Source organism: Anser cygnoides, chromosome 6 (genome assembly GCF_040182565.1).
Source record: "Anser cygnoides isolate HZ-2024a breed goose chromosome 6, Taihu_goose_T2T_genome, whole genome shotgun sequence".
Taxonomy (NCBI): domain Eukaryota; kingdom Metazoa; phylum Chordata; class Aves; order Anseriformes; family Anatidae; genus Anser; species Anser cygnoides.
Window position 1 is genome coordinate 5,986,856 of NC_089878.1, and position 17,634 is coordinate 6,004,489.

Genomic DNA, 17,634 nt, shown 5'->3' on the forward strand with positions numbered 1-17,634 from the left:
ATCACAAGTCAAGTTAACGAATTCAGTTTCACTAGCAGCCTTTTATATGGCAAAAGATACAGGTCACGTTTTCTAAACTCACATGGAATCAGCAATAAAGCTAAGAACAGATGCATTTTTTTCAAAACTTTAATCCCTCCCCAGAGTTCTCTCTTCTTATGGCAGTAGAGGCTGATAAAGTTCACAGTCAAAGGACTTGAAAGATTTTTGGAATAGTATTTAATATCCAAAGCTTCAACTTACAATATAAAAAAACAACAAGATGTCTGTTTAGAAAGCTGATATCCAACTGTAGTCCATTTTTCTTACTTTGCGTAGCTCTTTTTCCTCAGCTTTGGACAGTTTACATGTTATCTCTCCTAATAAATCCATAGGCTTTATATTTTCTTGTTCCATTTCTGTAACGTCTTTTTCCTCATCTGAATCCTCTTCTGCTTCTTCACTTTCCATTTCTACTTCATCAGCAACTTCTTCAGCACTGTAAAAGCAAGATGATTGGAAATAATTAAAAAGGTAGTTCTGATCACACATGGTAGTACAGAGGTAAGTTAGCATGCAAAAAGCTTGAAGCAAACACTGGATTTTTTTTTGTTTTTAAATCTTGGGCTACAGAAGAGCTACTATACTTCTTGCTATCTCCATTACAAGCTATTTTTCAAATAGGTTCTTAAAAATTGCTACAATAGCATGTTCCTATGAAAAAATATTTTTTAAATTAGAGGTATTTAAAGCAGCTGCTCCCTTCTAACTTGATTCAAGAGAAACTCATGCTGAAATAGAAACTATATTTGAAGATAATTATATAGAACAATTACCACTTACAATATGGTACTTTGATACTATTAATACAAGTGTCTGTTACATTTTAGACCTTGTTAGGAATGTCCTAGATGACAGGACAGTCCTAGTCTCCTATAAATCATCTGTTCTAATAAAATTTATCACTCAATGTAAGTGTATTATAGATGCGTACCATCACTGTTTATTCATACTGATATGAAAAGAGAAGGATTTAACATTAATAAGGAGACTAATCTATACAGTGATATATACTTACCAGCCTTTCGTGGGCCTGCTCCTACAGTCCTTATAGTTGTATGCAACTTTAAATGCACAGGCATACTCATTACCAGAGTCAAAGTACAAGCTCTACAGCTGCAAATATTTACAGAGGCCCCTGAACTCCTAAATTCTTCTGTACTGAAATTACACAGAAATTTCTATATATTTTGTATATGACTTTTGCCAGTATTTTGTTGGCAAAAAAAATTTACGTGGACAGTCCAGTAAGAACGCTGATCTCAGAAGAACAGGCTACCAAATGTTTTAAGTACCTTTCAAATTACTCCTTTAAATTGGGATCAATGCATTATGAGACAAGCTTAGCTGCATTCACAGTATATATTCATATTTTGTAGCTTAATTAGGAATGAAGTATGAATTCTAAACAGACTATTAAGGTTAAACCTAAGAACTAATCTTACTGTGTGAATTCAAAGCAAGAAATAAGGAGAAAGTATCAAGGAATTCATTATAATGAATTACAGCTGAGAATCTTTATCCAGAAATACCACCAAAACATTAAGTCCTTTTGGCTTCACTAAGGGCAAATCATGCCTGACACATTTGGTGGCCGTCTATGATAGCACTGCAGCACCAGTAAAGGAAAGAGCAACTCATGTCATCTACCTGGACATGTGATACTGTTCCCCATGATATCCTTGTCCTAACATGGAAAGACATGGATTTGACAGATGGTCCACTTGGTGAATTTGTGACTACTTCACCCTCAGCAAGTCCGCGGACACCAAGCTGAGTGCTGTGGTTGACACACTGGAGGGAGGGGATGCCATCCAGGGGGACCCTGGCAAGCTTGAGAAGGGGGCCCATGCAAACCTCATCAAGTTCAACAAGGCCAAGTGCAATGTCCTGCACCTGGTTTGGGGCAATCCCCAACACAAATGCTGGCTAAGCAACAAGTGGATTGAGAGCAGCCATACAGAGAAGGACTTCAGGGTATCAGTGGATGCCCCATCCCGAGGTACTCAAGCCCAGACTGGATAGGGCTATGAGCAACCTACTATTCTATTAACTAAGAGGAGCAAAGGCAAAAAGTGTTAGAAAAGCTGTTTTTACACTTTAAACAAAGATGCACTTAAATTCAACTGATCTCAATAACTAGTATGAGTTCTCCCATTTTTCTTACCTTTTTTTCTCTTTGGAGATGAGCAATGAATTAATAAATATAGGACACAGGAAGGAAGCAGACGGTAAAACGTGTGCTGGAGTGTGCAGAAGCTGAAGAGAAAGAGAAGAAGCTTTATTATGAAAGCTTTTGCCTGTCGTTATTTTGCTTGTTCACTTACTGTAATTATTCCTACCTCTTTAACAGCAGGGGAATCTTGCTCGTGGCGATTACGAACTACTTTTGTAAGGTCTATATCCCCTTGTGATTGTTGATGTCTGTGCTTTCCCAACAGCAAGCTAAATGGGGTCACAGGAAGACTTTCTTCTACAGCCAACTTGAAAAAAACAACACAACTTGTATTTGAAACAAGACAGTTTTAATTAGAACTTTACTGTCACAGATTTAAGTTCCATCTCATTTTGAATTATCAAAATTCAGCTAGAAGAATTTTGAATCAATCTAGGTGACAAAACTCTACACTCAAATTCAACTCAGCTGAGCCATATGACGTGGCTCCTGGTACTTATTTTTCTCTCAGACGTCCTTTCCAACAAAATCCTACACAGATGTAACAGAACTTTCCAAGATCTGGATCTCTGTACTTCTAGAAAAAACACCAAAATTTTAGTTGGCTAGTGTACCAAAGTACAGCTTCTATGTGCCATTTTTGACTAAAAGTCATGTACACCCCAGCATCTGCTGAATAATCTATTATGAAACTGGAGGCAAAACATTTTAACTACCCTTCTGGCATTTTTCTAGATCAACATCCCTTAACCTGAGCTCCAAATTACTCAACCCCCAAGAAACTGACTACTTTTAACCACATTCTAATTGGATTTTAATCTTAGAAATATATTAGCTTCTATTTTGATTTATTTTGTTTAATCAACCAAATCCATCAAATACTGTTTTATTCTGTTCACAGAGCATAGAACACTTCAACGTGAATATAAAAGACTCAATTTCCCACACTACTTCACTGTAGAAGTACATACTGAATCATAATTTTGAAATTCAGTCTCACTGATAAATCAAAACGAACTGACAACTTTACATCCTCACCAGAAATCGCAGGCCGCAAATCAAGGCTCCAAGCATTAAAGAAACCAAAACGTGGAAAGCAAAACAAGGAAAGAGCTTACTCAAATATCAGGTGGTTTTGCTTCATGTGTACAATCTAATATCTTTTAGAAAATTATCAGATTTTGTTCAAGGAAATGAGAAAAGAAGGGAGTAGCTTAGAAGGGAGTAGCTTACTAATACTTCACCTTTTAAAGATTTTATGGACAGGAATTCTACCAACACATAAGCAAGTACAGATTACTGCCCCTTCAGATAAGGGCCTGTGATTCCCTGTCAGGATGTGGTGAGCGTTTTCATGACAGATGAGAATTAGAATCTGACAAGTTGAACACCAACAGAATTTTGAATACCGCTACACATTTCTATCAGAACTTCTTTAAAAGGTACCTGTTTGCTTGACACCGTAAGCCTTTCTTCGGGAGGCTTTGTGCTAAACGTCATTAGCTCCTAAAATAAAGGAAGATGTAGCAGAGTTACAACACCTAAAACTGTTTTCCACGTTTCAGTACCTAGTCTACAAAACTTTTTGAGCCAAAAAGATTTGTTTGTCAAGTGGAAGAAGCAAATACAACTTGCTCTTTATTACAGAAAAAAGAGAAGGAAGCAGGAATGAGCCTAAAAAGCTCTGTATAGACTTTGCAAGTGGAAGGGAAAATAGACAAGAAAAAACAAACGCACAAATAATATAGGGAAAAACTGAATATCATATGAAACATTTACATAGCTAGCAACACTTCAGCTTCTACATTGTTTCTTCTATGAAAGAAGCAAGAGAAACTATTGGAAGCAAAAAAGCAGTAAATAAAAAATTGATGTTAAGCTATTTTAGCATTTGAAAGATTTTAATGAAGAACCATGTATGGCTTTTGTTGCTTTGAAATTACAAAAGGAAACTAATACTCAACAACAGTTGACCACCCTCACCCCCAAGGAACCACTCCCCCTGCTAACCGCTATTTCTTACTTGTGTATCAGTAAGAAAATATAGTTGGGATCTTCTTAGCCAAAGGTATTTTTCTGAACCAATTGTTTCAGGTACGTCTCTCGGAACGAAGGCAGCAAACTGGATCTTTTCTTTACAAAGGTTTCTCTGGATACAGATTGGTCGCGGCTCATTTGGCTTAAACACAAACACTGCAAAAAGAAGAATGTCTTGCCTTTAAGTCATGAAAATCTTACCTTCCTGGATAGCTGACAAAGCCCTGGGTATGACAGCCAGTTAAGGGCTGGACTGGATTGTCTTTAAGCACTAGTTTGCAGGAATTCTAACTGGATATCCTCAATGCACAACAGAAGTCACCTTTTATGGTATTCAAATCCAGAGAATACGCTTGGTAATGAACTTTTCTGTAGAACAGTAGCTCTGGGAAGATCAATCTTAACTTATATCAAAGCTCTGACACATAACTGTATCATTCAACCACAGTTTTGCATTTATGGGATAGGGTCAAGAACATGCAAGACCCTCACCCAGACAGCATAGTTAATCCCGCGCTATATCCTGTATTGGAGACTAACTGTTGGAAGAAAAGATGGGGAGCCAACATGCTAATTACTTGACTGCTGCTGTCAGGCATGGCTCAGTTTTCCATGGCTCAGTTTTCCATGGGCGCAAACACAGACTCAGGTTTGGCTTTTATGGAATTCTAAGAAAACCTCTTCTAGAAATTATGCTTTCACAGTTTTAAGATCCACTGACTACTACTTGTCAAAGAAGCCTTTGTACTCACAGCTGGACTCTTTTGAGAGCCATGAGACAGCAGCAATGTGTTCTGAAAGGGGATCAGGTTGCAGAACTACGACGTTGAGGTGGGCACTCCATTCCACTGAAAAGCAAACACAGCAACAGCCAGATGTGAGAAGGCGGCATTCAGTTCCATCCAGGTGCTTTGCCAAATAAAAGGTCAAATGGAAATGACTCAAGGCTTAACCTCTGCAAGAGGCATACAACTTCACTTATTCCCAGATCAATCAAAACAATTATCATCAGCTTCCTCTACAAATGCAGGACATACTAGCTGTTACTGTGTTATCATCTAGCAGAATTAAATATGAACACGCACACTAAGAAGGATACTATCTTAAGTATTAAAAATCTCCACAGAATATTTTGTAGTAGGTCAATCTGGATCAAACTAGAATTTCGATCAAACTAGAATCACTTAAAGGTATCGTAGTAAATTTAAGTGTTAAATGTCACCACAGTCACTCTAGCACACATTTAAGCTGATCTTACATGCACAACTGAGCAGGTTCCAGCAACACAGAAAGCCATGATCAGTGGCACCAATAAGGTATTTGGAACATGTTAGTCTCCCAAAGCTGATGTCCCTACAGAAGCAAAAAGTCAAAAAAAAGGTTAACGACCTTCAGATTTCATTCTTGTTTCTCTATGTAGTATTGATTCATAAGTCAGAGACGATCAGTTAAGATTTAGTTCTGACATTTAGTCAGGATAAGTTTGCATTTTGCTTTCGCCTCTAGTGAGAGTATACTTTCTTTCACACGCAACCACAAAACAGGTCTGGAAGATTTCAAGTATGCGTGACTCCATAAGGATTACAGAGAATTTGGAACTGTTCCTACAACATTCTGATTTTAAGCAGTGATTTTAACCTCGTAAGTAACAAACATGTAATTACTACAGTGTTAACATCAGGACTGGAAAAAACTTCCAGTATTTAAAGATTCCTACTACTGAGCTAAGAGCTAAGCATTAGGAAGAGCAAAGTAGTAAAAAAAATCTTATAGGCTGCTCTGACTTGCTTTCTGGAGAAAATAAGACCTCTAAAATTACGCCAGTAATGACCTGGAAAAGCAGCTAGAAGAATCTTAGAACTGAAAGGGAACATTACAGCTCATTTGTAGCATCACTCAGAATTTGTTTAGAGAGATCTGGCTCGAAGATTAACTAGAGGAACCAGTGAGGTAAGCAATTGCTCTACTCTCCTAAGGCAATCATAAAAAGGTGATGCTTTACCTGGATCAGAAACTACTGCATATTTGCAGTCCAGCAAGCTTAGTATTACAGTTGTCTTATTCTCTGGGTCTCTATCTTTTATCTGTACTGTAGACCTATGCCATTCCTCATCATCCTTACGCAACAGAGGGACACCTACACCTTCAGCAGGTCTGTTAACACGGCAGCACCCAACAGAACATGCTGGAATAGTCTGCCAGCCAAATACAGGTTTCCAGCAGAGGTTATCACCAATCAAAATACATGTTCTATAATGCAAATATTAATGTCAACATGGCACAATGGCTTACTGATATACTTCCTATTTGAATTAATGCATACAAGAATAAAGCACTAACTTTCTATATTTATACTTTTTTAGTACTTTGATTCATCTCTACATTAGTGGGGAAGTTCCAGTTAGTCTTTTCTACATATGAAATTAGACTTAAATTCAACATTTCTAGGAACACATACAAAATCATGAAGTACTATGAATTGATTCTTTCTGTTCTGAGTATTCAAGTAAGACATGAAAAACCAAAAAAATATAAGAGCCAAACATACCTTATCTTCCCAGGTGGATGGCAAAATGTACACTTAAGATCCCATGTACTTGAATCCCATACAGTGACAGTTTCTTCAAAGCTAACAGCAAGCAAAGAGCCATCTTCTGAGAAACAGCAGTTAGTCGCTTGGTAGTTGTGATAGCTGCCTACAAAGTCACAGCTCCAACTCAAACTTTGCTGTGCTGCATTGAATAAGCAAGTTAGTTAATTAAATTCAAGTCTATACACAAAGAGAGGAAAATTCAAGTATTAGTGCTGCAAAATACGCTCAAAAGCATGAGAGCTCTATCTCAGAAGGCTTACATTTTTGTGAAGTATACAGAATCTACTTTTTTCCAGTACAAGAAGCATCTAATAGACTTTTCATTTGCCCTCCGTTTTGCATCCCAAGATTATGATGTTTGTTTTGCCAACTACATTAAACATTCTCAAGTAAGCAGGCAATAGATTTTAAAAATGAAAAGAGATACTGAAAGATATACTTTGTAATCATCAATTCACAGCTGTTACATAAGAACTGCTTATGAAAAAGCCAGAACCAGTTCACTTCTTTAAGCAACACAGCACCATCTAGAGGCACAGTAGAGATTTGCTACAAAGAAAAACACCAAAGGGTTATTCTATGGACGAACTAGTTAGTTTATTAATTTAATATGTGCTTTTATGAGTATGTGCTGCACAGAAGATGCAGCACATTGAATGCTTTCACCTGATAATTCCTCTCCTCCTCTGGAGAGATACGTAAGGGAAGTCAACACTAATTTTTACTTTTACACATGCCATGGAACAGAACTCTGTATAGTCACAGAAAAATAATAAAAAACACTACCCCAGCATAAAGGAGACCAGTCAGCAGATGCAAAGCTATCTTGTCAAAGGAAATAAAAAAATTAGGTCTCATCTTCAGTCCACATTGTATTAAGATCACTTAGTTGCCTAACACTGAAATAAAGTTAAGCAGTAAAAAATCTTTTGCATTTGATGTTCAAAGGCATATGGAATACTACACACCCTTCTCATGTTGTGTCATTATTTTGCAAGAAGCAAACATCAGCATGCATTTTGAAGAGTAGGATTTGGTTACTTAAGTATCTTGGAAATGGATCCTAAATATCCATTCTAGGACTTGTTTCAGATTTTATAGAATTTCATATTGTATCCAATATCTAATAGGAAGGAAAGATGCTCAAAAAGTTAACTATCAATTGGTGGAGTTCCAGAAAGCCAAAATGCTGTTGTTTTATACTAATGGCAACTAAAACAACATCTCTTCCGCATCCTGCTCCCTTGAGCAGGATTCTCAAGGCTATACTCACAGGAATGAAAAAAAGTCTGCTTTCCCAGCATGGAAGCGTCATTACATAGTGACAATCCTTTAAATAATGAATATAAGGTGCCAATCTCTTCTGCAGCAAATTTGGTAAAGTCTTTACTGTTTAAGGAACCTCTGTATCAGTCCGTAATGCTGCAAAACTACAGAACTTCATGACAGATGTTGCTCAGGAGAACGTAATACTCCATGCAACTGCAGAAATATATAAACGGATGGGACTAGAGGGCCAGGTTCTGAACGGATGAAGTTAGGGTCAGATTTCTATAGCATGGTGTAAAGTGGCATATAAGACCATGTTACGCTTTGACCATGCTTACCTTCTGGATCAGTGTCTTCTAGTATCACCCAGACTTTAAACAGACAATCTTTGCCAGCTGTTACCAATATCAGGGAGTCATCTTCCAATTCATCCATGTCACGGAAGCACATGGCTGTTATGTGGTCATCATGGGGCATGCTTACTTGAGTATTCAACTTAAAGCTAGAAGCAAAGAAAAACAGAAGCTTGTCACTTATTTCGTTTTGAACTTGAGGAAGATTGCAGTTTAGAATGATTCTGGAAGCGGCAGAGAGAAAGGGAATCAAAGAAACAAAACTCGTAGTCAGAAAGTGATTTTTTAAATAAGTAGTCAAGGAAAACATCTGAACCAGAGGCATGTGTTGTTAAAGAAAAAAACAAGGTCACAATTTTCTGTAACTTAGGACTAATCAATTAGTGATGGAGTAGAGAGGGGTAGGAAAACTGAGAAACCTGTAGATCTGTTCTGTCCAGTCTATCATTTTAACACCAAATAAATATAAGTATTAAAGCCCCATGGTTAAAATAGCCTGTTGAACATGAAAAAATAACATTCAGGGCAGCTATTCCTAATCTCTACTTATTCTCTGTTTATTTCACATTTGTGGGCTGTTTCAGATGTGTCACATGCATTTAATCCCTTCCTAGGGTCGATTATAATTTTATTATAATTAGTTCATTTGGAAAAACCCTTTACAAGACCAAGTTTGTGTAGACATTTGCATCATGCTTAAGATACAAACTTGGACATCTAGAAGGCCAGCTCTAGTTATCATTACCTTTGTGTTTCTTCATCAAAGAACCACAGCTTCAAGTGCAACTCAAGGTCAGGTTCTTCTTCTCTCTCTTCCACTGTTGCTAACCACTTGCCTTGGGCACTAAATGCAACTTTAACCAGGTCAGTTTGGTTTAAACCTGCCTGCTGGATGTATTCTTGTTGAACAATATCCAGCTGCAAAAGGAGACAAGAATAAATTTGAGAATTCCAATGTAGATTTATAGCTACTATTCATAAAACAATGGAGAAAGGATGTTCTGAAAGCAATGATTAGAACTGACTGGGCTGCGGCATAAAAAAATTCAGGATAAGCAAAATTATGGCATGTAAATTCCATAATAATAGGAAGTGTGTGTGTGTGGAGAGGATATTGCATGGGGATTTTACCTACAAATTTGTGGCATTTAACTTGAGAGAAACAATGCTGGAAGGATTTATTCAACTGTCAGCATTTAGCTATGCTTACAGGTAACAGAAGATTGTGACAAAGCTGACAAAATCTCAGGCTGGAATCCAGTTGCATGGTACAGCTGCTGGCTTTTTCTTTGTTTGTCATACTAAGTCTACAAAGAAATTCTGATGTATCATTTACTTGACTGAATAAGTTCAAGTTTTAGCACAGGCCTGTCCAACTTACACTGTATAGCTGTTTGTCACTTTGGAGACAATAGAACTGCAGGTGGCCAGGCTCTCCATTCAGGACCAAAGCTTTGGTTCTAGGATCAACCACTAGACCAGTCTTGACATCCCTGGCTAGGAACAAAAATAAGATGACAAATAAGATGACGAACGACTTAAGATCGGAAGTTACGTATTCTGCCCCTTAAGGAGAATAAACTTCATGTCACTTACCTTTAATGAGCCCTTGAATACTTTTAGAAAATCTTAGGTTGCTGTTTATTATTGTTATTCCTGAAAGGAAAAGCACATAAAGACTTCCATAAAGACACATAAAGGCTTCCAGAAAGTATCAACATCTCACAGCGGGAAAGGGCCTTAACCGTCTCCACTTAATCTGATATATATATATATCTTTTCAAAATCTGTGAGACCCCTAAATCAAGATGTAGCCAAGCTACAGCAAATTTGCAGAACTGATGAAAAAGCAAAACAACCTGCTTTAAGCCTGTGTTCTTCCAGATCAGTATTCAACCTGTTATGTATTATCTAGTTAACTCATTTGAAACTAATGATGTAGAGCTGATACAAATTTCCATTCCACTTTTGCATTAGGTGGTACTTAAAATACTTGGCTTACTGTTGTCTGTATGCAAGGTACAATAGAGGGTGCCATCAGACGAAACGGAGATGTACTCAATAGCAGATCCCAAGCGAGGAAGGAAATCCTTCTTACAGTCCGACCCGCTGTGCCACTGAACTAGAACAGCTTCAACTCCTCCACTCAGCAAGCTGGTTCCTTTTCAGGAAATAAACGTGCAGTTAGAGGTTTTGTTTTAAAAAAATCAGCATGTGTGTTTGTGTTACAGTGACAGAAAACACAGGTTTTGAGAAGCCTTTCTTAAGCTGCCACACACAAAACAGTTATTCCTCATGCCTAGCCTGTGCAATACACATATGTATGTTTCCTATTATCCCATGTTAAACTGTTAGAGAAACTTACATGAAGTAACAAGAACTTGTGCCAAGAGTAAAATTTAAACACTGCTTTGGGGATCATAAACCCCATTACTTTTTGAATCAGTTGAGTATTTGTGTTAGAATATAGATGTTCTCCTTTTGTAAGTATTTTGCAGTAAGTGTGCCAAGAAATACACTCACTTAAAAGTTCACTGGATTTTCATCACTAGGTTTGAGCTCAGACAAGACTGGCTTACTTTCTTCAGATTCATACAGACTCTGGCAAGAGCTCATTGGCATTGCTGATGAAAGAGGAGGCAGAGTAGGGTGGAAGCAGTAGGAAGAGGGGTTACATTTCACATTCTGCCATAGGAGGTCAAGTTTTGAATTATGAATGCCAACCAAAATAATATCAAGAAAGCAAAACTGCTTCCACTTATTTCAGATCCTTCCTGAACATACTTAAAATACTACAAACTTATTTGTTAGTAAGTGGATAAACTTGAACTTCCATTGATTTCTTCCCCCCCATTCTCCAACTCTGTGTCTTGGAAAGACTTCTGTACTCACCCTCTATAGAAAAACAGAGATCCATGACTCTGTCATGATGCCAGTGCAGTGTGGAGAATACATACTCTTTGTTGTGGTAGAAATTCCTCCTATGGAGAAGGAAAAGAGTACTTTAAGCACAGGGTCATCAACAACTGAGCAAACAAAGGGGAATATCGAATTGAATCTCTTTTTTCTAACCTCTCAACTACAGTTTCTTGTACGCTTCGGTGACAGGGAAGGAAACATGCCAGCAGCTTTCCAGATGAATAGTACACCTTCCTGGCACACCCTGTACATCTTACACACACTGAGCAACCTAGAGCTGCAGAGCAACTTGGCAAGCTGACTCTTCTTAACCATGCAATTCCACGAGTGTGCTCTCACTGGGACTCTATTGCCCACAAAGAGACTTCAACTGCTCTCCCATTACCTTTTTCAAATACATTACAGAATAGTGGAGTGTGGCTGAATGGGAATATTCCCCCCACTTTAACATTAAAATTAAGCTGTACCCTGAAGTCAATGCGAGTATTGCAGCCCCACAAGCCTGGCTATTCTTTGCCATTTTCAGCAGTCATAAAGAGCAACGTAAGGACTAATTAGACCGCTTTGCTCAGGTTTCACTTAGTTCCTATGGTCATGCCAGTTTATGGGATATAAAGATGAATCAAAATGAGCATACCAGAGACGAATCTTTCCATCACCGTGGCCAGTTGCAATACAATCCTCCTTAGGATGGCATGCTACACAAGTGAAGAGATTATTTCCACCTTTCGCATTTGTTGCTCTTAAAGAAAACCTGGAGAAGTCAGGAAAGTAACTCTAATTATATGCATGTTTTTTAAAACAAAAAAAACTTTAGCTGATGCACAAGTACACAAAAATAATTCTGACAAGCAAAATCAATCATCTTCAAGTTGTTATAAACTTACATACACAATGTAAAAAAGAGCGAGACTTTCTTTCCTCTTATTTCATTACATCTTTGCTTTCAATCAAGCTGCAGGACTTACTTGTTCCACTCCTCCCTATCCCACTTGGTCCTTGACTAACCTGTCACTTGTTTCAGTCCAGCATCATCTAAAAAAATACATACTTGAGCTGAAAAAAATAAGCTATCAAGAGCTGCTGTGAATACTCTTCCTGCCTGCTTTTTTAAAGGAAGCTTCTTGTATACTGTCTACATCCTATCTAGCATAAAACCAAATGGTTGATGAGAAATATAGATTACTGTGTGCACACATCACCAGTTAACACAAACATTTTTAATATATTCAGATTGAAACAATACCTGACATCTTCATCACTCTTACCTGTTCAGCTGTTTCCGTTTAAAAAAATAAACTTGGAGATGAAAGTTCTTGACTGATGCCACATATTCACCCTGTTACAGCGGAAGAACAACTGACCAGTTAGGACATACAGACTGTACTGTACACGTTTCACTATAAAGCACTTGAAATTGGAGTTAACACAGGATTTAACATCAGCATCTATCTGTTTTGTCCAATGTGCTTAGAAAGTACCTGCACACAGATGGCAAGAAAGGATTGATACAACACTTCCAGCCAGCACTTCTAGCACTTGTGTCTTCATTCCTGTTTTCAAGTGTTCATTTCACCCCACAACCCCAAAACATAGTACACTAGGCATTTCCTTTTCCCTGTTTACTGTTCTAAGTCGGACATAATCAGTCGTTGTGAGCAAATAAGCACTGCTGTATAAAATCTCAGCAAAACAAAACTACATATGTACTTCTAAAACCTGATTTAGTTACATAAGATGTTAAGGATTTTTTAAGGCCTTCAATATCAAAAGGGACTTTAAGACATTCATGGAAGTTATGAGTAGACTCAGTTCTCCTTGAAAAATGGTATTTTAACAATAGGCTGGTTTTCTGGCACTTCCTATTTTTTCCTGTCCATTTAGTATGTGTGAGAAGTTCAGTTCTAGCAGATTGTTTTAACAAGTATCATGGCTGCCTCCAAGTGCTGCTGAAGCTTATGTTTCTCAAGGTAGCCCTTCTGGAAGTCAGTAACCTACAATTTGTTTACAGCCAAGAAGGTTCCATATAATGATTTTTTTTTAAAGTAATGCATTTTGCTTGATGAGTCTGAAGTGCTGCTGTGCTTGTATGTGTGTAAAAGCAGCATATAGGTCATTTGAAAGGAAATGAAACAAAACAATACCCCAGCACTCCCCACCCCTCTGCCAAAGGTGAATATACCTCTCTTCCAAATGCAGTACACTTCGGTGACGCATCCACACCTTCCAGAACCACAGAAAATTCCTTGGCTTCCACATCTTGGCCTGCTGTTTTTGTCAGCTTCACTGAGACCAGTTGGAATGCATCTGACCAAAGAAAAATCTGTTATCAATGAGCTTTTACAAACAAGTTTATGCATGTCCATTATAAAGGCAATTTGCACTCACTCTACCTTAACAAAAAACAAGAATATTGGAAGGTACTAATATGTTTGAAAAGTTTATAATGCTTCTCAAAAAAACATTGTTTAAGATATTCTAATTCAAACAGCACTGAATGCTGAGGACTAAATAGCAAATTCCAGTGCAACCATAAGCAGAAAGCAAGCAAAGTTATGTAACATTTGATCTTGCTCTGATATGACATTTGTAGAAATTGAGAAGGAAAAAGGTCAAGCTCTATTTAAAATTTATTTCAAACTAAAGTCTAGAAAAAAGTAACCATACAAATGGTTAAAGTGAAATAGTAGTCTCAAATGCTGTGTGTACACTATATTATGGTAAACACTGTTTAAAGATTAATGCATCTACAGCATCAGATATGTGCACTATGTGATTTAGAAGTGAAAATTAACACTTCGTTAATCAAATGTAAAAAAAACAGACCTCACAGAATGAAAATGGAGAACAAAATAAAGAACCACAGGCATCTGTCATAACACTTAGAGAATATTAATGCATTAAAGCACCTTGCAGTGCACTATTCACTCAGATACCAGTAGCTTAGGAAAACAGTAACTTATATCATAATGATGACACTAATCATACCTCTTCCACCTCTCTTTGGAATTATAGCAAATACCGAGTCCTCACAACTAGCAAGTGCATACAGTGCGAGAAGTTTGTATCCTACAGTGAAAGTCTGATGAAAGAAATAAAAATCCAACAGTTATTATACTTGAGCATAAAGTTCTTAAGAGTCAGTAATGCAAAGCTTTTACAGTTGGGAAAACAGGTGTGCTTTGAAGAAACCTTGCTGTATTAGTTGTCCACTCAAGGACAAGTAAGAACCCTATTCTATCAAGGACTAATATTCATGTTAAAACAGCACTAATCAGCGCTAACAAACATCAGATTTACCAAAAATGTGAAGGCACCTTACCCCCAGTACAAAACAAAAGACCCAGCTATTGGACCCCCTTTACTTAGCAGAAAATAGAAGCAACAGGACAAATAGTAGCCCACACTTCCAAACCATCCTATCAGCTCCTATTGGTATCTCACAAACTACAGCATATTCCCTAAAAACTACATTGGACTGAACTGTACCAAGTAATAAAGTCAGTATGTCAGCACACAGCCTTTTTTTCCCTAAGAATATTATGTATCATCATGAATTTCTGCAGTGACACACATATCAACAGTTCATTACTGCCACGAAGAGATAGTTTTCAGGCTACGTTAATAGTAGCACACATCTCACACTGATTTGTGTCAACGCTCGCTATCCGTCATCTTTATTACCATTTTACTATCAATAGGTCAAGAACAACTTTGCCCCATACTCAACAAGAATAACTCAACGTACTTTAATGAGAATCCCATCTGTGAAGTCCCACAGCTTAATGCTACCGTCAAGAGAGGAAGAATAAAGCTAAGGAGAAAAAAATAACAGATATTACAACGAAACACAAAAGACAGGTTTAACATGAAATCACTACTTTTGAAAGACTGATCTACGGAACTGAGCCTCAACGTGGCTGAGTCTCAGGTTTTCAACAGGCCTATCACACGGGTGCAGTCCGTCTTCGCGAGTGACGCTGCCTGTAGAGAGGCAGAGCAGAGCACCGAACGCAGCGGCGGTGCCGGAGGAGCAGCACACACGGAGGGCTACGTACCGGCAGCCACAGAGCCGCCAGTCACCGCAGGGCCCCCCCCAAACCCGCACCCCACGCGGAGCACGCCTCCCTTCCCCACGGCTCCCCAGCGCCTCCCCTAGCCCCCTGCCACCCCCCACACCGGCCCCGACCGCCGGGGGCTCGCCCCCCCGGCCCCACCTGCAGGCGGTTGTGCGGGTTGAGCCTCACGCCCGTCACCAGGCCGCCGTGACCCCGCAGCACCCGCACCAGCTCCTCGGTGGCCGCGCTGTACACCTTCACGAAGTCCCCGGAGGTGCACAGCAGGTACCTGCGGCGAGAGAGACGAAAGCCGTGACCACCCTGTGGGGACACCCCCCAGGGGGGAGCGCAGACCCCGGCCGCCCCACGCTGTACCTGGCGTCGGCGGAGAAGACGGCCCGGGCGCCGTGCAGGGGGCTGCCCCCGCAGCACACCACGCGGAGCGCCGCGGCCGCCACCATCTTGAGGCTGTCGCCGCCCGCCCTTCCGGCGGCACGGCCCGCCCGCTGCCGACATGGCCGCCGCCCCGCCCCGCCACTTCGGCGGCACGGGCCGCGGGGGGGCGTGCCTTGCTTCCTCCTTCCTGGACAATAAAAGTGGCTTTAGTGGCGGTGTTTTTATTGTTGTCTATTTTATGCGTGTTTCAGCAACGTCACTGTGTCATTCCAAGAGGTCAGCCGTAAGCATCTGGGTAATAAACCGCATCATACTCAAGAAAACCACCTAAGATGGTAAAAACAACTAAGATGGTAAATATCACGTCTACCATACAGACACAATCCAATTCACTGCAACATGTATTTAGGATAGCACTACTGCTACATTTGGACAGAGTCACTTTGAGCAATTTGACAGCACACCTGCAGGTGAAAACCTGTACATCATAACTACCAAACTGTCTTTTGCTCCTGAAATAACGTAAATTGTGACTGCGTTGCTGGGCTGTAATCCCAAAGCATGGCAAGGAATGTCTGGTTTGTACTGCTGGAATAACAACAACCCAGCACTTAAAGCAGTGGCTGTGCTTCGGGGGATCGGTGTTCTGCATTTGGCTTTTTGTTTCTATCTTTCCTCCTATCTTGTATGCTCTTTTTCTACCTCTTTTTTACACTTTGCATTGACGTATTTGTCATCCACTTGGAAATCTTTCTACTGCCATGTTATGAATAAAAAAATTTGATCCTGAAAGCATCGTCTCTTGTTTAATGATTCTATGGTTGTGTCTAGAACTCATGGCCAGGCCTCACTTCATGGAATAACTGATAGTATTTTCACAAACTTTCATTTAAAAAGAGTGAAAGATTTTTGTGTTCAAAGTTAAAATGCCTGTCATAAATTCTCTAGCAGCCCTGTAAAAAGTTTTTACTGTATTTTTGATAAATCCATGTAATTTAGCCTTTTAGTTCAGTATCCTAATCAGTATTTTTAAGTGGCAAAAACCTGATGCATGGATGTGTAAATATAAACAGGCATATAAAAAACTAAAAAATATAATTTGTAATTTGGGGTATTTAAGGAGTATGAGATGTTGAAAGTATTTGGTTTGTGGTATTAAAGTGAGCAAGGAGCAAAACGAATCTCTGCTTTTTTTTTTTTTTTTTCCCCCCAGTTGGTTGAAGTGGGGTGTGTATGGTTTTCTGATTTGTTTAAATTTACACTCATGGTACATAAAATTTATATGTCAGTCTGTGAAAAGCCAAAGAAATTTGCCTTTTTTTTTTTTTTTTTCCAAAGTATCTTGGTTCTGATAAAAACTGTGGCGCATTCAGCTTGGTGGTTATTTAGGAGGAATTGTGAGTTTTTCAGAATTAAGTACTACAAAGTATAGCCCAAATTAATAGGACAGTGGAATAGAGCTCCGGAAAAAACTTACAGCTGACTTCAGGGGAGCAGAATGACAGTCCTTTAAGGCAGGGTGTAATACACCAGGTTACCATTCTCATTCATGAAGTCAGTAATACAATTCAGGCCAAAAACTCTTGAAATAACAGTAATTTTGCACTCCACTTACTATTCAGCAGATTTCTTGCTTTCTGGAAAAATTGGTTTACTTCAGTTGTGCACCTTAATAGAATGTGGGTTAGGTGGCTCTCTGACGAGGAGTGCTCCAAGCAAGCTGTGAGCTTTGGCAATGAGGTACACTTAAAAATTTGGTCTGCTGTTTGTAAACTGGCTTTGGATGCCTTTTTG

At 39.0% G+C, this 17,634-nt stretch overlaps 1 protein-coding gene across 2 annotated transcripts; it reads right to left on the bottom strand.

The window, feature by feature from the left end:
• Nucleotides 1-202: 202 nt before the first annotated feature.
• WDR75 (WD repeat domain 75) lies at nt 203-15,973 on the bottom strand. 2 transcript variants are annotated; one of them, XM_048058474.2, is made up of 21 exons: nt 15,820-15,973; nt 15,604-15,733; nt 15,135-15,200; nt 14,375-14,468; nt 13,569-13,693; nt 12,655-12,725; nt 12,024-12,140; nt 11,360-11,448; nt 10,470-10,628; nt 10,064-10,123; nt 9,849-9,964; nt 9,213-9,385; nt 8,453-8,616; nt 6,801-6,984; nt 5,511-5,605; nt 5,005-5,100; nt 4,239-4,408; nt 3,662-3,721; nt 2,382-2,522; nt 2,207-2,298; nt 203-478 (listed from the first exon to the last, which is right to left on the bottom strand). In XM_048058474.2, the coding sequence occupies exons 1-21, from the start codon at nt 15,903-15,905 to the stop codon at nt 271-273; spliced, it is 2,496 nt and encodes an 831-aa protein (XP_047914431.2). In that variant the 5' UTR covers nt 15,906-15,973; the 3' UTR covers nt 203-270. The 2 variants fall into 2 exon arrangements, with proteins under 2 accessions (XP_047914431.2, XP_047914432.2); XM_048058475.2 differs by lacking the exons at nt 203-478; nt 2,207-2,298; nt 2,382-2,522 and adding an exon at nt 2,570-2,792.
• Nucleotides 15,974-17,634: the final 1,661 nt, after the last annotated feature.